Source organism: Leucoraja erinacea, chromosome 4 (genome assembly GCF_028641065.1).
Source record: "Leucoraja erinacea ecotype New England chromosome 4, Leri_hhj_1, whole genome shotgun sequence".
NCBI lineage: Eukaryota > Metazoa > Chordata > Chondrichthyes > Rajiformes > Rajidae > Leucoraja > Leucoraja erinaceus.
In genome coordinates this window covers 45,414,034-45,440,032 of record NC_073380.1, presented here as the reverse complement: position 1 = coordinate 45,440,032, position 25,999 = coordinate 45,414,034, and the positions used below count along the sequence as shown (strand labels likewise).

Here is a 25,999-nt window from a genome sequence, read left to right as displayed (position 1 = left end):
CAAGAGTCATGGCAGTTTTATTTACATGTGTCCCAGACAGGACAATTAAATTTGTGCTTGCTACAGCACAACAAAATATGTTTTCTTTTTGGGTTTTTTTAATTTATTTTTATTAGAAACAATTGTACAAGGATGAGATGTTCGGCATAACAATTATACAATTATTGTAGAGCTTCATTTTTAATCTTATAAGCTAAATTTAAAAAAAAGAAGAAAAAAAAAAGAAAACAAAGAAAGAAGAAGGAAGAAAATGAAGAAAAAAGAAATAAAATAGAAAAGAGCAGGAATAAAACCCCTAAGCTCCCAAAGCAGTACAGAAAAGAAAAGAGATAAGAAAATAAAAGATGGAGATATAACCCCCCCCCCCCCCCCCCCTCACCCATCCTGGCATCGGATTTAAATATGTAAACATAATACAGAACAGGAGATAAAATGTCAGTGTGTCTATATACCATAGACCATATATATACACAATAAATAAACAGATAAAGTGCAATAGGCTGGTATTTTTCAGAGTTTGGAGTTTGGTGGTGGACCCTCCACCACCTCCAGTTTAAATTCCATTTGGAATATTTTTGGAGGATCAGGAAACCAAGAAGCAAGAGTTACTCCCCGGAGTGATTCTGCGTTGGTTTTCAACGGTCGCAGCGAGGTGGCAACCAGACAGCAATGACGGTCAGATCTCCCACAATGAAAAGAGAGGGAGAAAGTGCCTGGCGCCGACCAGTTACCATGGCAGTGCGCATGTGCAGGACAGCCAATGATGTGCTGGTCGTGGTTGTGTGCATGTGCAAGTGGGGGATTATGCAGGCCGTGGCACTGCGCATGTGCAAGGCAGCCGGCCGTGTCGGTGGATGAGGAGCGGCCAGTGAGCGGAGAGCCGGCGGCCCAGACCGGATGGCGGGTGTTGGGGCCCTTCTTCAGACTGATGTAGAATGGGTGAGAAAGTTGGAAATTGAGAGGTGGGGTGTGCAAAGCCTTGTAAGGGATAGGAAGAAACTGCAGGTCTGGTTTATACCAAGGATAGGCATAAAGTGCTGGAGTAACCCAGCAGGTTTGGCAGCATCTCTGGAGAAAATTAATGAGTGACGTTTCGGGGGTGAACCCCTCTTCAGATGAACAAAGTCTGAAGAAGGATTCTGATGTGAAACGTCGCCCACCCTTTTTTGTCCAGAGGTGCTGCCTGACCCACGTAGCTAATCCAGCACTTTATGTCTATCCTGGCAAGTGATAGGTCGATACAGGTGAGGTGTGGTGATTGGAAGATGGGTGAAAATAGTGACATGAGCTGGATGTGAAAAGGAGATAAAGGAGGGAGAGTGTGCCAAATAAAGAAAGAAGAGGAGCACTGAAGTGTGGCCAGATGGAGGCTGGAGGAGCGGGGGGATAAAGAGAAAAATAAAAGGGAAATTATGGGACACCGACGGGAGGAGTGAGAGATGAATGCTTGGAGGAGCGGAAATGAACAGTGTGAAGAGGGTGGTGGGAGTAATGTGTGAGCACTGGGATGGGTAGTGTATGGGAGAAGAAGTGAACGGGTGAGTACTACTTAAAACTGAATGTTCGTGTCATTAGGTTGTCGGCTACATAAGCGGCACATGCAGTGGTTTTCCTCCATTTTGCATGAGGACTCACTCCAGCTGAAGAGGTGGCCAAGTATAGAAAGGTTGGTTTGGGATTGGGAAGAGGTTGGGGGTTATAATGCTCAGCAACTGAGACCTCCAGTAGCCCTTCGCGTCGAGAGCACCAAGTGTGCGGATAAATGTTGCCTTGCCTTCGCTTGGGTGGCGTCGATGTTGAGGAGGCCACATCGGAAACGCCAAATGCAATAGAGGCGATGCAATTGAATGTCTCTCTCATATTTGTTTTCTGCATCCTGGGCAAGGTGGTTTGTGCTGCTGTGTTCTTGTTAGTGATCTAATAGTAATTGCTAAAACAGCCATCCCAATGAACAAAGGGAAGTTCATCCTACATTCCATGTAAGGTTGATGGATGGGGTCAATTAGCTCGTTATCTATCTTTCAAGACACATATATCAGACTTCTGGTCTCCCTCTTCTGAACAGAACATAATTTCAATTAGAAGGTAATAGAATCTCACCAGGAGTACGTTTTTTTATAGTACTTCTCGGCTACTGTGTGGGCTATTCTCAACAAAGTGATTATCTTTGAGCGTGGGATAGGCTTGTCATTGTAAAGCTTGGTTAAAAGGATCATGGTGGGCTGATCATGCACAGACTGATCAACAAAATGCATTGAATCGCCTGTAGCAATATATTCTATATGGTAGCGAAATAAAGAAGGTGAATGTTGAGTTTTTTCAATTCTGCTTTTTTTCCTCCCATTGTTAAATCATTTCAGATGCAATTACATGGCACCATATACGGAATGTTGGCATGCATGTCTCACTTTGCACAGACAGCAAGCCTGTTAAGAGGCTGGAGTGTCATGAATCATTAAAATAATTAGCTGGGGGTCAGGACAATGGGAACATTTAAGTGCTTCACAAAAAGCTAGGACTGGTCAGAGATGCAATGAGCAAATATAGAATGATATTAAGCAGAGACTGTAACATTCAGGCTGCTCAGCAGCACCGCTGGAGTGTTGCAGCAACCTGGGTTCATTTCTGACCCCCTGTGTACATCGTGTTTGCGCATTCTTCCTGTTATCAGGATTCCCCGAGGTGCTCTGGTTTCCTCTCCCATCACAACGATGTGCCGACTGCTCGATTAATTGCCCACTGGAAATTACTCGTAGTTTAGGTAGGTGGGAGGAGAATTGTGGTGGGGGAGTGGGGAGTGGGAGGATTGGTTATTGGGCATGCAAGAGAGAGCAGGATACAAGAAATAAGTGAGAGAATGTATTTGCTCTGAGAGCCATCACAGAAATGGTGGGCGTAATGGATTTCTTCTAAATCATGGGGGATATACAGTATATGAAATATCAATTAGTATAGTGCATGGAGAAATGCAGATGGAATATGACACTATGGAATGGCATTACGGACAGGCGGTTATTACGTATTTATTATTAATTAATTAATTGGTATTATTATTATGTTATTATTTGTTCATTATTTATATATTATTCTTAATTTATTATAATGACCACCATGGAAATACTTAGAATTCTATTCAACAAATTTTATAACATTGTTAGCAGAGACTATGATTGTGAGCTGAAATATTAAAAAGAAGGAAAAACAAAACAATTAGGCTAAGTCAATGGATATTTTTAAGGTGGAGGTTGACATATTCTTGATTAGTACAGGTGTCAGGGGTTATAGACAATAGACAATAGGTGCAGGAGTAGGCCATTCGGCCCTTCGAGCCAGCACCGCCATTCAATGTGATCATGGCTGATCATCCCCAATCAGTACCCCGTTCCTGCCTTCTCCCCATATCCCCTGACTCCGCTCTTTTTAAGAGCCCTATCTAGCTCTCTCTTGAAAGCATCCAGAGAACCTGCCTCCACTGCCCTCTGAGGCACAGAATTCCCCACACTCACAACTCTCTGTGAGAAAAAGTGTTTCCTTGTCTCTGTTCTAAATGGCTTACTCCTTATTCTTAAACTGTGGCCCCTGGTTCTGGACTCCCCCAACATCGGGAACATGTTTCCTGCCTCTAGTGTGTCTAAGCCCTTAACAATCTTATATGTTATGGGGAGAAGGCAGCAGAATGCGGTTGAGAGGGAAAGATAAATCAGCCATGATTGAATGGCGGAGTAGACTTGATGGGCTAAATGGCCTAATTCTGCTCCTAGAATCTATGAACAATGGAAATTACAGCTGATCAATCTATCTAACTGATCATCACTTCGCCTATTCAAAAGTCTCTTAACCACCACCATCATATCTGCCTCCAGGTCAGATGTGGATGTACCAATTAACAACTGCTCCAGAGATACCTTCCTGAGCTCTTGCCTAATAATACTGGAATTTGCCATACTCCAATTTGGTTCTTTCCTGCAAGATCTACAGCTAATAAGAGGCATATTAACATTTCTGAGTAAGACAAAGAGACCAATTGTGTTTTTGACATTTCATCTCCAAATTCTGCTTATTTGGATTTTAAAACTTGAGATATTAATTACATACATTACATTCAGATGGTGTTTGAGCTTGCGTGCACGCACACATACACACACGCGTGCACACAATATTTTTGCCCCTCTTTAAGATGTTATACTTTTTATTAATCCTTGATCAATGCTACTAATCGTTCATAGATTCTAGGAGCAGAATTAGGTCATTAAAGCATATTTCTATGAAAGTAATTTGGATTTCTTTCCTATATTTCCTCCTTGTGTTTGCTGAAGTGTTTCATTGAAGAAAATCTTCCTTAGCAGAAATCATATCAACTATATATGATCATGCAAGTTCATCAAAATAATCTATTGCCATCACTGAACACATGTCTACTAAACTGTGAGTGTGATTTTACTGACCTTGAGTGCCTTCATGTGGTTTGAAAATGAAAATGTGGTTGATTTGAAATAAAGCACAGCAAATGGTTGATGATGGTTGGTTTGAAATAATAAAGCCCAGAAAATGGTACGAAACTGCATTTGAATTTGGTGGCCTTGCACCCTGCTTGATTTCAAGGAATAGCCTTGAGTCAACTGCCAGCCCATCAGCCGTGAGTGAACTGGCAGCACATCAGGCTTGAATGACTGAGCTACCACCCCAAGAATCCATTTTGCCCACAATGTCCATACTAGCCCTGTGGAAACCAGTCTCTTCAGCCCACAACACCCATACTAGCGCTCCAGAATCCCCACCCCCACTGGCCACCAATATTGGAATTGGTGGAGAGGTGGAATATTGTGTGAATATCAGCCCTCGCTTGTGAACATGGGACCCAACGGGTCCCACTTAGTCTAGTATATTAATATATATTGAATATAAAAATTATATATATACACATTACAATATTAATATAATTATATTATCTGCATGCATGTAATACGCACTGGCTTTTCAGCTTTATTTATGTTACCTAATAGTACTCTCTTTCTTTCACTGGTGGATAGTGGCCTGATTATCTGAACATTCAGCAGTTTTGTAGAAAGTTGTAGCGTTGTAACACTCTGATTGTGGAGTGTCAAGATTAATATAGACTTCAACTGGTGATACTGAAATGGTCCTGCCTTCCAACAGAACTAAATAAATTTACACAAAATGCTGGAATAACTTTGTAAAAAAGATCGGTGACGTTTTGGGTCGGGACCCTTTTTCAGACCTGACCCAAAACGTCACCAATCCTTTTTCTCCAGAGAATGCTGTCTTACCTGTTGAGTTACTCCATTACTTTGCCTCTACTTTGGTATAAACCAGCATCTGCAATTCCTTTCTACACACTAAATAAATTTAGTTGTGCCTGGCATTAAAGATTAACATTGTACGTTCAAACCCCAAGCCTCTACAGTTCTTCTTTGGTCACAGGTAGTCTTTCTCAGCTACTTTAATCCAATAGATGATTCCTCTCTGCTCAAATCATTGCTGTGCAAGTGGTTCATTGATCTTTCTGAAGAAGAATATGTGCACTCAAACAAAGCCTCCTTTCTCATATTCTTTCACCAATCCTAAATAGTGCAAATCACATGAGTACACCAGCTCCTGAACATTCTCCTCCATGTCATACAATATCGCTGTTCAGAAGGGTATTGCCTACTTCCATGACAACAGAATTACAGACAATAGACAATAGGTGCAGGACTAGGCCATTTGGCCCTTTCAAGCCAGCACCGCCATTCAATGTGATCATGGCTGATCATCCACAATCAGTACCCCGTTCCTGCCTTCTCCCCATATCCACCGACTCTGCTATCCTCAAGAGCCCTACCTAGCTCTCTCTTGAAAGTATCCAGAGAACTGGCCTCCATCGCCCTCCGAGGCAGAGAATTCCACAGACTCACAACTCTCTGTGAGAAAAAGTGTTTCATTGTCTCCGTTTTAAATGGCCTACCCCTTATTCTTAAACTGTGGCCCCTGGTTCTGGACTCCCCCAACATCGGGAAGATGCTTCTTGCCTCTAGCATGTCCAAACCCTTAATAATCTCATATGCTTCAATGCGATCCCCTCTCATCCTTCTAAACTCCAGAATATATAAGTCCAGCCGTTCCATTCTCTCAGCATATGACAGTCCCGCCATCCCGGGAATTAACCTTGTAAACCGATGCTGCATTCCCTCAATAGCAAGGATGTCCTTCCTCAAATTAGGGGACCAAAACTGCACATAATACTCCAGGTGCGGTCTCACTAGGACCCTGTACAACTGCAGAAGGATCTCTTTGCTCCTATACTCAACCCATCGTGTTATGAAGGCCAACATGCCATTCGCTTTCTTCACTCCCTGCTGTACCTGCATGCTTACTTTCATTGACTGATGAACAAGGACCCCCAGAACCTGTTGTACTTCCCCTTTTCCCAACTTGAAACCAGTTAGATAATAAGCTGCCTTCCTGTTTTTGCTGCCAAAGTGGATAACCTCACATTTATCCACATTAAACTGCATCTGCCATGCATCTGCTAACTCACCCAACCTGTCCAAGTCACCCTGCATCCTCATAGCATTCTCCTCACAGTTCACACTGCCACCCAGCTTTGTGCCATCTGCAAATTTGCTAATGTTACTTTGAATCCCTTCATCTAAATCATTATGTTATTGTAAATAGCTGCGATCCCAGCACCGAGCCTTGCGGTACCACACTATATTTTTAATGGTATATTTAAAATATTTACTGTATATTTTAAATGGTAACCCGAAAGATGTCGGTGTTCAGACAGACTTGAGTGTCATTTGACAGAGAGCTCTGAGACTTGGGATTGAAGGTGGAGTAAGCAATTAGGAAGGCAAATGGTACGTTGGCCTTTATCACAAGAGGGTTTAAGTCAAGAGTAGAGGCCTTTTGCCGCTTATACACAGCCCTGGGGAGACCACTTTTCAAATATTGTGAACAGATTTGGTCTCCCTTCTCAAGGGAGGGTGTACTTGCAAAAGAGAGAGAGTGCAGCACAAGTTCACCATATGATTAGGAAGGAGCTGCAGATGCTGGCTTAAATCAAAGATAAACACAAAAAGCTGGAGTAACCCAGCGGGCATGCATCATCGCTGGAGAGAAGGAATGGGTTTTGTTCTGTCGAGACCCTTCTTCAGGCTGGTTAGGGATAATGGAAACAAGAGATATAGACAATAATGTAGAGAGATAAAGAACAACGAATGAAAGATAAGCAAAAAAGTAATGGTGATAAAGGAAATAGGCTGTTGTTAGCTGTATGTTGGGTGAAAACGATAAGCTAGTGCGACCTTGGTGGGGGAGGGATAGAGAGAGAGAGGGAATGCCAGGGCTACCTGAAGTTAAATCAATATTCATACCTAAGGTAGACACAAAATGCTGGAGTAATTCAACGGGACAGGCAGCATTTCTGGATAGAAGGAATGGGTGACATTTCGGGTCGAAACCCTTTGTTTGTGAATTTTACCTCTGCATTCAAAACCATTGTGCCACACTACACTCCAAACTCTCCCAGTTGACTGCCTGAACTCTGTCAGTGGATCACCAACTTCCTGACAGACAGGAAGCAGCATGTGAGGCTGGGAAAGCACATCTCAGACCCCTAGTCCCTCAGCATAGGAGCACGGCAAGGCTGCGTATTCTCCCCTCTCCTTTACTCTCTCAGCACCAATGACTGCACCTCCTCTGTCAGGCTTCTCAAGTTTGCAGACGACACAAGACCCTTCTTCAACCCAACCTGACGTCTCGACCTGAAACATCGCCTATTCCTTCGCTCCCCAGATGCTGCCTCACCCGCTGAGTTTCTCCAGCATTTTTGTCTACTTTTGATTTTTCCAGCATCTGCAGTTCTTTGTTAAACATCAACAACACCACAGTCACATCTGTGTAGTCCTTTAAGTTCCTAGGAACCATCATCTCCAAGGACCTTAAATGAGGGGCCACCATCGACTCCACAGTCAAAAAACCCCAACATATGTACTTCTTGAGGCAGCTGAGGAAACACAATCTGCCACAGGCAATGATGGTCCAATTCTATACTGCCATCGTGGAGTCTGTCCTTACCTTCTGCATCATGGTATGGTTTGACTCAGCCAGCAAGTACGACATCCGGAGGCTGCAGCGAATCATTCAGCCAGCTGAGAAGGTTGTTGGCTGCAAGGGCCAGGAAGCGAGCGGGTAAGATCATCTCTGACCCCTCAAAACCTGGCCACAAACTCTTTGAAGCACTTCCCTCTGGAAGGCGACTCCGGACTGTCAAAGCCACCACAGGCAGTCATAAAAGCAGCTTTTTTTGCACGAGCAGTATATCTACTCAATAACCAAAAGTCTGTAGCCTCCTTTTGCTCTGGTATTTTATTTCATTCACATGTTTAAACTATAATGTTGGGGGAAAGACTAGGTGCTGAGAACTCTCTTATACCTGCATTAAGGAGGCAATTTAACACCCCTGAGCAATTACAAATGCCTGTAAAGCCATGTCCCAAATATTATGTTGACCTGAAATGGGGGGGACTATGTATAAACACAGCTGTAATTTCTACATGGTGAAACCAAAACGTAAAAAAATGGCCTTTAATAAAATCTGACAACGTGCACTTTAACCACATGTGCTTTTTTCTATTACAAATCTCAAATTGTGGAGTTCAGAGGTAAATAAAAAAATTATGGGTCTGCCCCAAACATTATGGAGGGCACTGTATACTATACATACATACAATTATGCCAAACTCAAGTAAAATAGATAGAGCAATGGTGAAGATACAGAGTGCAGAATATAGTTCTCAATGTAACGATTCGGAAATAATTAACTAAGCATTATCACTCAAACTGAAGACCGAGCAGCACAATTCCATTTTGGGTGAAGCATCCTAAGACCTTTGATTAAAAAACGGATAATGAAATACTAATGTATTCATGTGGGTAAAGATTCCTCATGTTTGTAATTGACTCGCATCCTTTATCACCCTGAGATCTTTGAGTCTATGAAGGTTCACACAGTTGTGACAGTTGTTCTACAACCATCAGGCTATTAAACACTACAACCACCAAATAGGCTCCGAAATATATAGACTTTATTGGCGTTATCAGGGCGTTATTTTTGACGACAATTGTTTATTCATTTGTCTATTTGGATCTATTTATAAGTACATATTTGTTGTAAGTTGCAAATAAGAATTTCATTGTTCCGTTTCGGGACAGAGTTATAGAGTGATACAGTGTGGAAACAGGCCTTTGGCCCAACTTGCCCACCTGAGCAACATGTCCCTGCTACACTAGTCCCACCTGCCTGCATTTGGTCCATATCCCTCCAAACTTGTCCTATCCATGTTCCTATCAAACTGTTTTTTAAACGTTGAGATGGTCCCAGCCTCAATTACCTCCTCTTGCTGCTTGTTCCATATACTCACCACGCTTGATGTGACATATGACAATAAAACATATGACAATAAATCTTGACTTGACTCAATTGGTACTGGCCTCTCATTCTGGGATGGCAACACTGAGGTACGTACCTGTTCATGTGGGAAACAAAGGCTCAATTGCTCAGCAGCGCTTCATTTGACAGAAACTCTTTCAATTTCAAACTTCCTTATGTTTTATAAGATGTGAGATGTTTTGGAATGTTTCTGCTGGGAATATCATAGCCTTAATTCTGTAGGATTAAGATTAATTAATTAGGTTCCATCTCTTTATATAATTTGACCTATTAATTAGCTTCCAGCTCTTTAGAAAATTTGACCTATTCGGAAAGAGTTGCAAGGAGGAGGGGAGGCATTTGTGAGGGTATTTCTCATTGCTTCTCACACCTATGATATGAAGGAGGTGAAGATTAACAGTGAACCCTGTTTTTTTTTAAGTTTAGGTTTTGTACAAAAGAACCAGAAGAGGGTCCACAAAAAAAGACTTCCCTAAAATATTGTCAACAAACATATATCAAATCTTTCAGTTTGCAGATTATCATTCAGAATTTACATGTAAAAGTAATGTAAAGAAAACGTTTTTTCCATTAATTAATCAATATGGATCTAATTGTACAACAGTCATTGCTACATGATAAGTAGTAGCTTAATAAAAAATATATATTTTTGAAACAAAGAATTTTTAATTCAACTGAACTTCAGTTTTGCAATTTACTCTACATCTAAATTCATGGAATTTTGCTTATGTTTTCAACACATCAGTTTGCTTGATTTTGCTTGTTCAACTACACAGCACAGAAATCCAACACATCACATCTTCATGCTATGCACAAAAAAACACAGATTTTTGGAAATACCCAACAGCAGTTCCACCTAAAAATACCTGGTAAGCTGGTCCGGAAGAGTAGATCAAGTGGGATCCTGGGTGAGCTAGACAGTTGGATACAAACCTGGGTTGGTTGTAGGGTGGTCGTGGAAGGTTGCTTTGCAGATTGAATGCTTGTGACCGGCGGTGTGCTGCAGGGATCAGTGCTTAGCTGTCATCAATATTAATGATGTAGATGAGAACGTAGATGGTACCGTAGGTTTGCAGATGACATGAAAAGTGGCAGTGAAGAAGGTTATCTAAGATTACAACAGGACCTATGTCAACTGGGAAAGTGGGCCAAGGAATGGCCGATGGAACTTCATTCAGACTAATGTGAACTGTTGCATTCTGAGAAACTAAACCAGGGCAGGACCTGCACAGTAATTGCAGGAACCCTGATGGGTGTTTTAAACCAGAGACACCAAGGGGAACAAGTACATGGAGGTGAAGAAGGTTTAGATTAATTTAGAGATACAGCGTGGAAACAGGTCCTTTAGCTCACCGAGTCTGCGCCGTCCAGCAATCCCCGCATATTCACACTATCCGATACACACTAGGGACAATATTTACATTTACCAAGCAAATTAACCTACAAAGTTATACGTCTTTGCAGTGCGGGAGGAAACCGAGAAAACCCATGCTGTCATGGGAAGAACGTACAAACTCCATACAGACAGCACCTGCAGTCGGGATTGAACCCAGGTCTCCGGTGCTGCATGCACTGTAAGGCAGCAACTCAACCTCTGTGCCATCATGCCACCCAGGTGTTTGGCATGCCTGCCGTCATAAATCAGGGTACCGAGTCAAAAAGTTAGGATGTCATAGTATTGGGGTACAAGACAATGGCGAGACCGCACTTGAGGTATTGTTTGCAGTTTATAGATACGCTATAGGAAGGATGTCATTAATGTAGAATAGATGCAAAAGAAAGTTACCTGGACAGGAGGATTTATGTTATAACTAGACCAGTTGGGCCCCGTCCCCCAATGCGGGGAGGGAGGGCATGGCATCACACAGGAGGGCTGGTCCCCGGAGCCAATCACCCCATCACCCGTTCCCCCAACGTAACCCTTCCCATGTGTGCGGGGGGGGGCGGGAGGGTCACTCAGCGATTCCCAGAGCCAATGAATGGACTCAACTTTTGGGTCAACGTCGGCTTTCCCTGGAGGCAACGAATCCTTCCCACGTGAGTGGGGGCAGTCGGTGCTTCCCGGAGCCAATGAATGGACATGACTTTTGGGTCCACGTCGACGCTCCCTTGAGCCAATCAATCCTTCTCACATGAAGGGAGGGGGGGGGGGGGGGGCAAAAATCTCACTCTCATTACTCCCTTTGAAGCTGCTGATCCCAATGTGTCTCTGTCACCTCTCCCTCCCTCTCCTTTTCCTTATCCTCAGTCACTCCCTCCCTCACCTCTCCCCTTTCGCACTCCCCCACTAAAGACAATGTTTAAATAACATTTCTTCTCCTCCCATCCCCCACTCCGTCAACTCTCATAGCTTGTGTATTGGCAGCAGGGATCACATTGTAATGTCATTGTCGGTGTTTGGAAACTTCACGGCAGTGTGTGCCTGGGATCATATTGTGATTGGACGACTGTGAGATCATCACTGGAAGCTGCTAGAAAAGTCTCTCACTCACAGGCAGTTATTATTTTCAAAGTTGGCTTTAAAATTTACATATCAATAACGTGAAATATAACATCAAATGTAAAGAAACTAACGACCAAGGGGAAAAGCTGAATAAGATTCTGCAAAAATCTTTGTGCTATGTTGTACCGTTTTGGTGTAGTTTCTTGAAGACAGACAGACAGACAGACAGACAGACAGACAGACAGACAGAACGAACGAACAAGACTTAGACGAGATAAATAGATAGGAGACTGGATAGCCTGGGCCTTTTTTTCCATATTCATTAATAGGAGCAGAATTCGGCCATTTGACCCATCAAGGCTACGTTATTTAATCATGGCTGATCTTTCTTTCCCTCTCAACCTCAATCTCCTTTCTTTTCCTCATAACCTGTGACAGCCTTACTAATTAAGAATCTGTCAATCTCTGCCTTAAAACCATCTATTGACTTGGCCTCCACAGCCATCTGTGTTCCTGGTATTCTGCAACTATGGTCTCTGGTCCTGAACTCTCCCACCAGTGGGAGTTTTTCTTGGGTTATAGGAGGCTGAGGGTTGACCTTATAGAGGTATACGTGACAAGTGGGACCCATTGGGTCCCAGCTTCACACGGGAGGGCTGGTCCCCCAACGCAATATTCCACCTCTTCACCAATTCCAATAAACACTCACACACACACACAGACTCACACACACAGACATACACACACACAGACATACACACACACTCTCACACACCCACTCAAAAAACACACACACACACACTCATACAGACACACTCACACACATACACTCAAAAAACACACATTCACACACACACATACACTCACACACACACATACACTCACACACAACACACTCACACACTCACAAACACACTCACGCGCACACTCACACACACACTCACACACACACTCACACACAGTAAACTTTCTTGAATCTACTCACACAACTGTGCGCGGCCTCTCCACTGTGGGGCTTCCGCAGTCAGTACACTTCCGCAATCAGCGTGACCTCTGCGCTTACCGGAAATTACGCAATCAGCGTGGCCTGTCAACTAAGTGGAAGTGACGAAATGAGCGGGACGTTTGGACTAAACACAGTCGGACCTAATGAAGCATTTATTCCTTGCAACAGTCAGACTTAATAAAGCATTTATTCCTTCCAAACACAATCAGACTTAATAAAACATTTATTCCTTCCAAACACAGTCAGACCTAATAAAGCATTGCAGTTTCAAGCACAAGCAGGGCAGCAGGGCAAACAACTCATGGCATTGTCATTAAAGGCTAACAAATCATTTATTGCAAATACATTGCAGACTCACAGTTTAGTTGATTCACGGCTTAGAATGACAGTCGTAGCCTCTCCCTAGCGATCTTGCAGAGTGACCGACTCGCGTTCAGGCATCTGGGGTTTTATAGTCCTGCCCCCCCCCCCGTAAGGGGCGTTACCTTCATTGCAATTGACAGGCGAGAGGACCAATCAGCTGATCTCAAGGTTTTTTAAACACTCAGAACTTTTTTATTTTTCATCGATGGCCAAAAATCACAGCGATACAGGGTAGCGTTTTTTCTAAAATCAATATACAGCGCAGACAGGAAGTGGTCAAGATGAGACTTTTAATTCTCTAGATAAAATTGTGAGAGATAGATAACTCACACTGGAACAGTCACTAAAATTGTGAAAAAAAGTATGTTATGAGCCAGTCACAACACCAATAAAGGCTGCCAGCCATAAATGGGAATTGTTTGTCTTTTCACGTAGTTTCTAATTATAACACAGAAGGAGGTTAATCAACCTATCGTGTCCATGCCAGCTTTCAGCAGAATAATCCGCTTGATGCCAGTCCCCCTTCATATCGAATTAGATACTGTAGACTCATATAAAAAACAATTAATAGTCGTGCACAGACAGCTCCAGTTGAAGAGCCAAGTGACCTATGGCGCAATGTCTACGTTTCTAAATGTGTGTGCACTCCACAGGTAATCAGATGGACTGGGATACAGAGAGGTCACACTGGGATGAGCTGATTGGAGTTGATAGAGATATCCAAATCACATACAAAGGCCATCACTGATGTATACTCCACACCGTGAAGTAAATCTATAAGGATACTCAGAGCACGTATCAATGGTACACACTGAATAAACTTAGACAGAAGAACGCAAGCGTCACAGATGAAGATTTTCAGAATCTTGGGTGTTATTATTATGCTGAATTGCAGCCAACAAAACCAGTCATAGAAATGACAAATATCTCCTAATTATCATTAGGAAAACTACATATTTATAATACCAAAAAATTAGGAGACTAAAGTGAGTCAAAGCTCATGGAGAAATCAGCGTGTTCGTAGGGAATGAAATGCATCAATGAACCAAATATATGATTGTTCCCAAAGATGAATGAATGGAACCTGGGAGCGCTCTGTGGTGTGAGGAGGTAAAACAATGACTCTCTCTTGCTGATTCCTTTAATTTCAGTATATGTAAGTATTACTTGATTAGTAAGATTGTCCAGGGGTTATGGGGAGAAGGCACGAGATTGAGGTTGAGTGGGAACGATAGATCAGCCATGATTGAATGGTTGAGTAGATTTAATGGGCTGAATGGCCCAATTCCGCTCCTCGAACTTATGATTTCATTAGTCCATGCTGGTATTTATTTTGAGCCGTCAATTTGCAAATTAAAATCTCCTTCACAAACTGAGCTCTACGCTGTCTAGTAGCAAAAAGAGGCTTAAACAGCCTCTAAGTCAAAAACATTGCACAGGTGATCACTGCAGTACAGCTGTTCGAGTGATGCAGATTCACCCTCACAGATTTTGATAAATCACTGATCATAAATTTGAGAATCAGAATTAAACTATTTCTCGCGGAATTTACGTGAAAAAAACTAAACGAATAAAGACAAAATTAATTTATTTTCAACTCGATTCTGTTCACACGCGTGCAGATGACGTGGCAAAAATCACACTATAGAACATTTTCTAGTAATGCAACCCCATCCCATCCACACCCATGTGGGGATTGCCTGAACACGGAATCGAATGAACATCACACGCTGTTTACTTTTAAATTAAATTATTTAAGTACCATTATCCAAAAATTGTGAAGGGGCAAAATTTTGATGGAGGCAGTGGAAGTTGGCATTAAAAATGCCAATTACCCCAACATCAACATTATCAGCTCGACCAAACTATCCACATGAATTCTGAAAGAGAAGGTTTCACTTACTAGGTACCGCGCAGCAAATAACACCCATACACCTCACTGAACACTCATGCACCATCCTGACTTCAAAATATATTGCTGGCCCTTCATCATTGTTCAGTCAAAATCCTGGAATTTGCACCCTCATTGAAGTATTTTGAAATGTAATTATGACTGTGATATGAAAAGTGCAGCAGCCAATTTGCAATCTTTGTCTTTTGCCAGGGGCGCCGCACGATTGGCAGCCTCGCCAACTGTCCGTCTGTTTGTCCATCTTTATTTTTATTTTTAGTGCGTGTTAAAAGTTTGTGTAAATGTTCTCTGGTTTGTTTTATGTAGGGATCGGGGGAAACTTTTTTTCAGTTTCTTACCTTACCGGAGATGCGATTATTTTCCAGATTGCATTCTCCGCTTGCTCTGCGGCCTACCATGGAGCTGGCGGTCTCCTCGGACGGAATTTGGGTCCCCCCCGCAGGGCGTGAACTTACATCGGAGCGGATCCCTTGCCTGCGGACTTACCATCAAGGGCTCACAGTCTCGGGAGAGGTTAGTCGGGAGCTCCAACGCCGCAGAGGTTCGGCCAGCCCCGACACGGGGTTCACTCGCCCGGAGCAGGGGAGCTGAAATTCCCCCAATGTAGGAGCTTATAGCCTCAATGCGGAGGGCCAAAATGCCGCTGGCTATGGGAGTCAAGATTGTCCCATCAACGGAGGGCTCGAGGCCCCCGACCGTGGGAGAGCAAAGGGAAGAACTTTTGTTTTGAACTTTTTTTCATCTTCCTCGCAGTGAGGAATGTGGAGGAGCCACTGTGGTGGATGTTTATGTTAAAATGTGTATTGTGTGTTTTGTTGCTTTTTATTTGTAAGACTGACCTGGCAAATTAATTTCCTCGTATGTTGCAAGACATACTTGGCTAATAAAGTATTATTGTGATTGTGATTGTGATACAGCATGGCACTAAACTGCTCCTGCAAAACAGAGGTCAATAGGAATCAGGGTGAGGAATCCCTTCAGTGACCATGACTATATCTGGCACAAAGATGGCCAATTGTTTTTTATCCCAGAGAGTGATCATCACGACTCCAGGACATCTCTATAATTCATTCACTTCAACTGTCCTGGATGTCAGAAATACAATATATCAAATTAACACATCGAGAACAGCTTAACCAAGGATTTATTCACATCATAGGCAAGAAAATTGTAGCCATGAATAAAACCCAAATTGTTGGAGAAACTCATTGGGTCAGTCAGTATCTCTGCAGGGAAATGGACAGATGTTTTGGGTCGACACCCTTCTTCAAGACCTTCTTCAATCCTGGCCATGTTCTGCACAGGATGTGTGTAGATACTGAGACACGTGTTGTAAGCAAATGAGTCTTGAACATGCATACAAAGTGAGTATATCCTAGTGGTGTTGTTCGATCACCAAAAATGCCAGTGAGGTAATGCATTTTAAGAGAACTAATAAAGCTAGGAAACACAGAATGGCAGCTTAGATTTAAGATAAGCATTTTGAAATTTAGAGCTAGCCAGCTGGATACAAAATTGGCTGATGTTTGTCATAAATATCAATGATTTGGATGAGAATGTCGATGGCACAATTAGTAAGTTCGCAGATTACATTAAAATTGGTGGCATGATGGACAGTGAAGAAGGTTGTCTAAAATGACAACAGGATGTAGATCAACTGGGAAAGTGAGCAAGGGAATGGCAAATGGAAATCATTGCAATCACATGTAAAAGTGATACATTTGGGGAAATTAAACAGGGCAAGGCTTAAATAGTAAAGGACATGGCCCAAGGGAGGGTAGTAAAACAGGGAGACTCAGAGGCACAAGTACAGATTTCTCTGAATGTAGTGACACCAGTAGACAGGGTGATGAAGAACGTGTATGGAACATTTGTCTTCAAAGGGGGAAATCAGTAGAAGTGCAAGAACATCACGTTACAGCTATGCATCGGTAAGACTGTACCTGGAATATTGTTTGCAGTTCTGGTCACTCTATTGTTGGAAGGATAAAGATGGGAGGATGTCAACAAAATACTCTCTTGAACTTCTACAGGTATACAGAAGAGAGTAAATTGACTGAGTGCATCACGGCCTGGTTCGGCAACTTAAATGCCCAGGAATGAAGAAGATTGCCAAAAAATATGGTGAACACTGCCCAGCATCATCGGTACAGACCCCACCAACAAAAGGATCTACAGGAGTCATCCCTAATCACGCCTTGTTCATATAAATGTATGTATATCCTTTTCTTCAGAATACCCTTCAGTGCGTTTTTGGACACGGAAAATTGTGTCTCACAAATCTGATTGTTTATTTCAAGGTACTGGAAAAGCTAATGGGACTAAAGGCAAGCAAGGCTACATAACCCAGTGGACTACTCCCAAGCTTTTAAAAGTTTAGTTAGTTTAGTTTAGTTTATTGTTAAATGTGCCGAGGTATAGTGAAAAGCTTTTTTGTTGCGTGCTATCCCGTCGGCGGAAAGACTTTACATCATTACAATCAAGCCGTCCACTGTGTGCAGATACAGGCAAAGGGAATAACGTTTACTGTAAGATAAAGTCTATTAAAGTCCGATTAAAGATAGAGCAAGGGTCTTTAATGAGGTAAATGGTAGGACAGGAAAAGGAAGTGTCCGCAGAGATAGGACAGCCATAGGTTGAGGTTTTACAAAACTCATTGAGATCTGGCACCAATGGAATGGAAAAACCACAAATGTGACTCCGTTGTTCAAAAAGAGTTGAACTAGGGTGAAGACTAAACAAAATGGTAATGATGGACCTCTGTTTAACATGAATTATTGGCAAGATGTTGGACTCTATAATCAAGGATGGAATAACTCGTCATTTTGAAAAAGCTTAATGAAGCTAGATTAATGTTTGAAAGGATTGAGGCATTGAGGAGTACATGGAACATGCATGGAAGAGGAGTTGAGGCCTGGGTCTGATCCTCCATAATCAAATTGAATGGTCATTCAGCTTGATGTGCCAGGAGCTCCTATTTTCTTGTGTTCTGATATGTATTGTACATCAAATTTTAAATATTCCGACTTTTCCTTTTTACGCACTGTACATAAATATAGCACTCAAACTCTATGATGTGACTTTGGAAACCTCTAGTAATTATATTTAAGGCTTCGTGACACAAAAGGTATATCCCGTTTAGCTGCTTTGCTATGCAATTTTCTTAATGGAAAACAAGACACCTCAAATTTAAAATCAACTTTCAATGAAAATTATCGAAAAATATAACCATATAACAACCATATAACAATTACAGCATGGAAACAGGCCATCTCGGCCCTACAAGTCCGTGCCGAACAACTTTTTTTTTTCCCCTTAGTCCCACCTGTCTGCATCATACCATAACCCTCCATTCCCTTCTCATCCATATGCCTATCCAATTTATTTTTAAATGATACCAATGAACCTGCCTCCACCACTTCCACTGGAAGCTCATTCCACACCGCTACCACTCTCTGAGTAAATATTACCCCTAAACTTCTGTCCCTTAATTCTGAAGTCATGTCCTCTTGTTTGAATCTTCCCTATTCTCAAAGGGAAAAGCTTGTCCACATCAACTCTGTAAGTAAATATATTGACAGTTTTGAAATTAACTCCACTTTAGAATGGAACAGAATTATAAATGTAGAAAAGGCTGGTAGTAAATCAACCTCAGCAAAACAAAATGTTAAGTTTGTGAAGATGGCATTCACCAATGAAATGCAAACTGCAGATGTTAAATGATTCCATTGTTGATTCCACAGCCAGGGAACAGGCAGAGATTTCCGCAGCTGCAACCAAAGATCACAAATGTAACTCTGCCAACCCGGTTCCCAAGTCAATGGTTATCACAATTAAGTTGCAAATATTCTGAGGGTCCAATAGAAGACAGAAATGGAACAGAGGATTAATAATATTGGGGTTCTGCAAATTAAATTTCAGCAATTTAACGGCAGATTAAAGACCAGAGCTTCTGGGATTGTAGTGTTATCACTACTCCCACATGCTACCATGTAGAATAGCAAAATAAGGGAATTAACTCCTTTGCTGGGGATGGTGCAGTATTAAAGTGATCAAGCAACTTGGGATACAGCCATACTTTCCAGTTGTCTCTCCTCTTGAGGCACTATTGAAACTATTTATTTTGAACACAGAGCTACATTGTACAACAAACCCAGTAATATTGTTTTGTTTGCTGTCAATAAATATTTTCAGAAACCACTGGAAAGGAATAGTTTAAAGTACAGCCAAAACAATTCCATGTGGAATCTATTCTACAATTAAAATGGACCAAATTCCACGAGACTATGGAATGTTACCGAATTTAAAGAATAATGAAGAAGTTCCTGAAAATATACATGAGTACATAAGAACCACTTAAAGATGAATATGAGAAATGCCTGCGGTGATGAAAATGGATTCGCTGTGATGGTATTTCAGTCTCAGTCACAGAGGCCGACGTCAGGAAATCCTTCAGAGGGGTGAACCCTCGAAAAGCGCCTGGACCTGATGGTATACCTGGTTGTGTTCTAAAAACCTGTGCGGACCAACTGGCTGGAGTTTTTACGGACATTTTCAACCTCTCACTTCTGAGGTCTGAGGTTCCCACCTGCTTCAAAAGGGCATCAATCATACCAGTGCCCAAGAAGAGTAAGGTGACGTGCCTCAATGACTATCGACCTGTGGCACTAACGCCTGTGGTGATGAAGTGCTTTGAGAGGTTGATCATGGCGCAAGTCAACTCCTACCTCGACAAAAACCTGGACCCACTGCAGTTCGCTTACCGCCGCGACAGATCAACGGTGGATGCGATCTCACTGGCTCTCCACTCCGCTCTGGGCCACTTGGACAACAAAAACTCATATGTTATCCATTGATTACAGCTCGGCATTTAATACAATCATCCCTTCCAAGCTGGTTACCAAACTCGCAGAACTGGGTCTCCGCGCATCCCTCTGCAATTGGATCCTCGACTTCCTCATTCTAAGACCACAGTCTGCTCGCATTGGTGGAAACTCGATAAGAATCAACACGGGAGCACCTCAAGGCTGCGTGCTCAGCCCCCTGCTGTACTGAATCTATACTCATGACTGCATAGCTGGTCATAGTGTGAACTCCATCATCAAGTTAGCTGACGACACCGTTGTTGTGGGACGTATCATTGATGGGGATGAGTCAGAGTATAGAAGAGAGATCGAGCAAATGTCCATATGGTGCCAGCTCAATAACCTGGCCCTCAACACCAGCAAAACCAAGGAACTGATTGTGGACTTTGGAAGGAGTAGGATGGGGACCCACAGTCCCGTTTATATCAACGGGTCGATGGTTGAAAGGGTCAAGAGCTTTAAATTCCTGGGCGTGCACATCTCTGAAGGTCTTTCGTGGCCGAGAAGACTGATATAACTACCAAGAAAGCACATCAGCGCTTCTACTTCCTGAGAAGATTACGGAGAGTCGGTTTGTCAAGGAGGACTCTCTCTAACTTCTACAGGTGCACAGTAGAGAGCATGCTGACCGGTTGCATTGTGGCTTGGTTCGGCAACTTGAGCGCCTTGGAGAGGAAAAGACTACAAAGAGTAGTAAACAGTGCCCAATCCATCATCGGCTCTGACCTCCCTTCCATCGAGGGGATCTATCGAAGTCGCTGCCTCAAAAAGGCTGGCAGTATCATCAAGGACCCACACCATCCTGGCCACACACTCATCTCCCTGCTACCTTCAGATAGAAGGTACAGGAGCCTGAAGACTGCTACGACCAGGTTCAGGAATAGCTACTTCCCTACAGCCATCAGGCTATTAAACTTGGCTCGGACAAAACTATGAACATTAATATCCCATTATCTGTTATTTGCACTTTATCAGTTTATTTATTCATGTGTGTATAAATTTATATAATGGTATATGTACACACTGATCTGTTTTGTAGTCAATGCCTACTATGTTTTGTTGTGCTGAAGCAAAGCAAGAATTTCATTGGCCTATCAGGGACACATGACAATAAACTCACTTGAACTTGAAATGGATAAAAAGAGTGAGTACAATAAAAGTGCAAGTAGAATGCTGGAGAATGTGGAGAGGTGCTATTAAAGAGAGAATAGTAGAAAACTGCAGAACATTTTTGTTTTAGGTATTTAATGATTTAGATATTTTCCTCACACTATAATGTTTTGATTATGTACTAAACAAGATAGGGGAGACTAGGAAAATGTGAGCTGTTAAAGGAGTCTTCCAGAATATGTGGAGAATGGGTTAACATTGCAAGAAAATTATTGGGAGTTATGCACCCGAGTATTGAAAGCAAACTAATTACTGATTATTTAAATATATACCAAATTAACCTCACTTTACTAGACTTTAGAGATAACACGATTTAGAAATGGCACAATTATTAAAGACGCCAAACAATCTGCAAAAGCAGCCAATATTTTATGGTGCGGCCATGCATCAATTTGTAATATTCTTCGAAACAACAAAGAAGAAACTTGCTATCATCGCTAGCTTTGTTTCCAAACTGCAATTAAACTTTTTAGGCCTGAAAGGCAACACATCAACTGCAATATTGGTCAACTTTAGCATATAGTTCAAAAGAAAAATAAATTGGATCCAGACAACTAGAACTTCTAGATATGTTAAAGTAAGTCAAATGGGTCCTCAGGAGAAGCCCATGCAAAGGAATTGTGAAAGAAATGGTGAGGAAATTTCAACAATAGAAGAACAACATGCATTGGAAGAAAGTAGGAAGGAACTGCAACCCAAAACATCCCCCATTCCTTCTAACCAGAGATGCCACCAGTCCCACTGAGAATTGTTAAGTCTGCACAATGCAATTTATTTCAAAGGGTTTTGACAAAGTTCCATCAGAAAGATTTATATTTGAACCCTGATTATTCGCATCAATAAAGAAATTTGGTGGGAAATTATCTGAACAACAGCGAGAGCTGGACTGCAGGCAATTTTGCAGGTGTTATTCCCAATGTATTTTATTTATTAAATGGTCTGGAATCGAATGTGGGATCGCTATTATTTGTGAGTGATGTGGTTGCAAAGTGAAGTACAAAAACATTGTTGCGTATCTGGTATATTTATATGCTAGATTCAATCAAACTGACAAATGGATAATGAAGCATAATGGCTGAAATAATATGTGACCATACAAACATAGATGGTTTAATTACAACACAAACTAAAGTAGTTAAAAATGAACCGAATACATCAATATTAGACCAGAAGGTGACAATTAAGAAAAGTCTACCATGAGGCTGCAATACCGCTAACAATTTAAAAATGAGCTTTAATTCAGTGCATTGATTTTCCAATACAATCTTGCTAACTGCGAAGAAATTGAATTTGTGTTTTATTGCCTGAATCGTATAGAATGGAAGGGTATTTTCTCTTCTGCTACAAAACAATCTTAAGTCTGGTGAACTATGAAGCAAACATATTTTTTGTTCAATCCTGCGCAAAGATGCATTAGTAGATGTGTAAAAAGTCACCTCCCAAAAGAAACAACGGTTGAAAGAGTAACAACCTATCAACTAGATTGCCAACTGGTACCACACTATCATAGTTATGTTATTTTTATTCCAAATTCACAAAACGAGCTTACCAGTTCACAGTCTGTATCATATCTAACCGCAGGGCAATAATATTTTAAGTATTTAATAAATATAGAATAATATATCATGTATTGTTTTATGTTGAATTACTCATTTGTATATTCAATGCTGATGTAACATAATCTTATTCTATTTACACCCAAGGGTGAAACTTTACTTCTTTGGAGTGGATTGGGTTCCCTCAACACTCCCCAACATCCATTAGTCTATAACCCTCCACGTTCAAAAGTCCATCTTTCAGTGTAAGTACACAAGTGCAGGCTCCTGCTATAGGTTTAACAGACGATCTTAATAGAGGACATCCTTTCACTGCAATTATTACTGTGGATGAGATGATGGCGCACAACATTTCCTACACCAGAAACGTGAAGGAGTGTCGATTTTACTTTGGACAAAGTGCAGCCCGGTTGAAGGATTAAGCATCGTGGCGTGTCTCTCCACATCCTCCTTAACTTTCGAGATACAGCGTGGAAACAATCCCTTCGGCTGACCGAGTCCGGGCCAACCAGCAATCACCCTGTACACTAATTCTATCCTACACACAAGGAACAATTTACAGAAGTCAATTAACCTGCAAACCTGCACGTCTTTGGAGTGTGGGGGGAAACCCGAGCACCCGGAGGAAACCCACGACGTCACAGGGAGAACGTGCAAACTCCGTGCTGAAAGTGGTCAGGATTGAACCCGGGTCTCTGGCGCTGCAAGGCAGAGGCTCTACCGCGGTGCCACGGTGCTGCCTGCCCCTCGTTGCTAATAGAAAGTACAGAAATAATCGCCAAGTGAGGTAGAATATAGATTTGTGTTAAAAAAAACCCGATTGCATTAATAAATAACGAGAAGTGTTTTTTAAACTAATTGGCATTATAACTTATCCCAAGGGGGAACGATTTCTTGAGTGGGTGCCGGTTTTAAAGTACCAACGAAAACCTGGTAAAGTCATCGCTGTCAAGAATAAACCTGATATCACCAGGGATCACGTCACTGCTTCAGATGGAGATTTCCACTTAAACTCGGGAAGATGTCAAACAATCCACTGGCTTATTCTGCAATCAATAGACTACCAACGATGGCTTGTGCCGTTATGTCTCCTCATTAAAACAAAGTGCACCATTTGCAAACTAGCATTTCCTAAATCGCATCTAGCTGTGGCTCTCGGCTAAAGGATCGCACAACGAGTCCAACAAGCAAACACCCTTTTCCATTATTTTACCTAGAACCCTATTCGGGAACGGGCACGAAATGCTTTCACTGCGGGTCGAAATAGAATTTCTGTTTTAAAAATGTTTTTTTTTTAACAACAGGCACATGCCGAGTGAAATAAATGATCGTGAATGTTGATTAACAGCGGCATACAAGGGATCGGTCAGGGTTGGTGTCTGACAGATCACGGATAACACGAATACACATTTTGTATGGGTGTATTTGGGGTTAAACAAAGCGATGACTGGTTATTCGCAATTAGACACAATAAAAGCAAGAAGCAATTAGGCACAACAAAGAAGCAATCCCAGTGAAATCACACTGCTGTTGTATATCGATAATGCCCAGCTGCAGATGCATCCAGTGCTACTTACACGAAGGCGTGATAGACCAGAGCCCATCCTCCGGGTCTCTCCAGCGCATCGTAGATAAAGTTCTGCAGCTTTCTGTAGCTGGCTTTTCTCTTGCTTGGCCGGCCGCTCAGCGGTTTGGTCAGCAGGCTGAGGCTTTGCTTGGCTCCCGGTCTGCCTTCTCCTTTGCTCTTCCCTTCGAGCAGCCGAGCGCCGTCGCGGTCGCCTCCGGAGCTCAGCCCCACCCCCACCCCCACCGCCCCGGGCTCGGGCTCGGGCTCGGCGGCGAAACCCACCCGCAGCTTCTTGCCGGAGCCGTCGCCGTCGCCGGAGCCATTACCATTCCTGGACTTGAGCCCCATGGTCAGTAGGCACGCCGACGCTCAGTGAAGGCAGGGTGGCACAGACTGCGCAGAAAGCAAATGCCATGGCTTGCAAACAGAGCGCGGAGCTCAGACGAAGAGGTCCCACCAGGATCTGTTTCCTTGTGGGCGGGTGGAGATGTCTGTGTGCCTCCTTCCTTTCAATCGGGTCGGCTGGTGAGCATCATGCCCGCTTTCCTTGTAACCTGTTGTGATGACCGACCGACACGGCCCCACCGAGCGGAGGCTGACAATGAATGAATGTTTTGCAGCGTTAGTGGCGAGACGTGCATGTGAATTTGTTGAGGAGGGTTTTTTTTTCTTCCCGGTAAGGAAGCAAAGCTAATAAATGAAGGAAGCAGGTTCACCTCGCCGCACGCCAGCACGTGATCAGCATTACAATATGCACCACTCCACTCAATAAACTATGGACCACTCAACGCAACCGTTTTTAGGGATAACTTTTGCCCGTTTAATTCCGATTTTATTTTTTCCAAATTATACATGGAAAGACTTCAAAAGGGGGGATGCTCATGCTTGTCTGTAGTGCACATCGATCCTGTCCTAATGCTCCCTCTCTAATGTTATCCCCGCTTACCCACATAGAGTGGTAAAACACTAACAGCTTCCATAGCGTCCAGTGCTCTTGTTCCTGGTCTTGGATCTCACCTCACTACGGATCACCAAGCCCATCAAATTGGTATCAACTCATTGAAAATGCACATTACCATGTCATAACTTTTCCTCATGAACCTGGAGTAGTTTATCTAATTTCAAGTAACCATTGCATTCTCTCTTTCTCTGTCCTCCCCCACCCTAGTCATCCTGCTAATTTCACTGTTTGTATCCCTTCGTTATCACCTCATCCACAGCCAATAATGGACCATTATGGGCTCCACCTTTCCTTGGTCATTGATGCAGGCTCTGATTTGTGCTGTACCTTTTCATACCTAGTTTCACTCTCCCCTCACTCTCAGTCTGAAGAAGGGTCCCACCCAAGATCACCTATTCTTTTTCTCCTGAGATGCTGCCATTCCCACTGAGTTACTCCAGCATTGTATGCCTGTCTCTGGAGTAGTTGGAATTATTTGTCTTTATAGAACTGAAAGGTGGCCACTCAGCCCATCAACCATCTCCTATTTTATTCCACTAGTTATCACGGGACTGGCTCCAGCAATTTTTCAGCTTGAATCAATGAGGACTGGGGACATTTACATTCACTTAATTAAATGTGTTGTATTATATGAGGATGCAAGAGAGTACAGATGAAGGATTTGAGCAAAACACCAATGTAAATGTCCCCAGTCCCCATTGA

At 42.5% G+C, this 25,999-nt stretch overlaps 1 protein-coding gene across 2 annotated transcripts in view; it reads right to left on the bottom strand.

Annotated features, from left to right (window-relative positions):
* Positions 1 to 25,785, bottom strand: part of kcnq3 (potassium voltage-gated channel, KQT-like subfamily, member 3) — a 309,684-nt gene extending 283,899 nt beyond the window's left edge. The window contains exon 1 of one of the 2 annotated variants that reach the window (XM_055634158.1): positions 24,347 to 25,785. In XM_055634158.1, coding sequence (XP_055490133.1) covers positions 24,347 to 24,684 — 338 coding nt within the window. In that variant the 5' untranslated portion in view covers positions 24,685 to 25,785. The remainder of the gene's footprint in view (positions 1 to 24,346) is intronic. The other variant, XM_055634157.1, reaches the window with a different exon arrangement.
* Between the last annotated feature and the right edge of the window lie 214 nt (positions 25,786 to 25,999).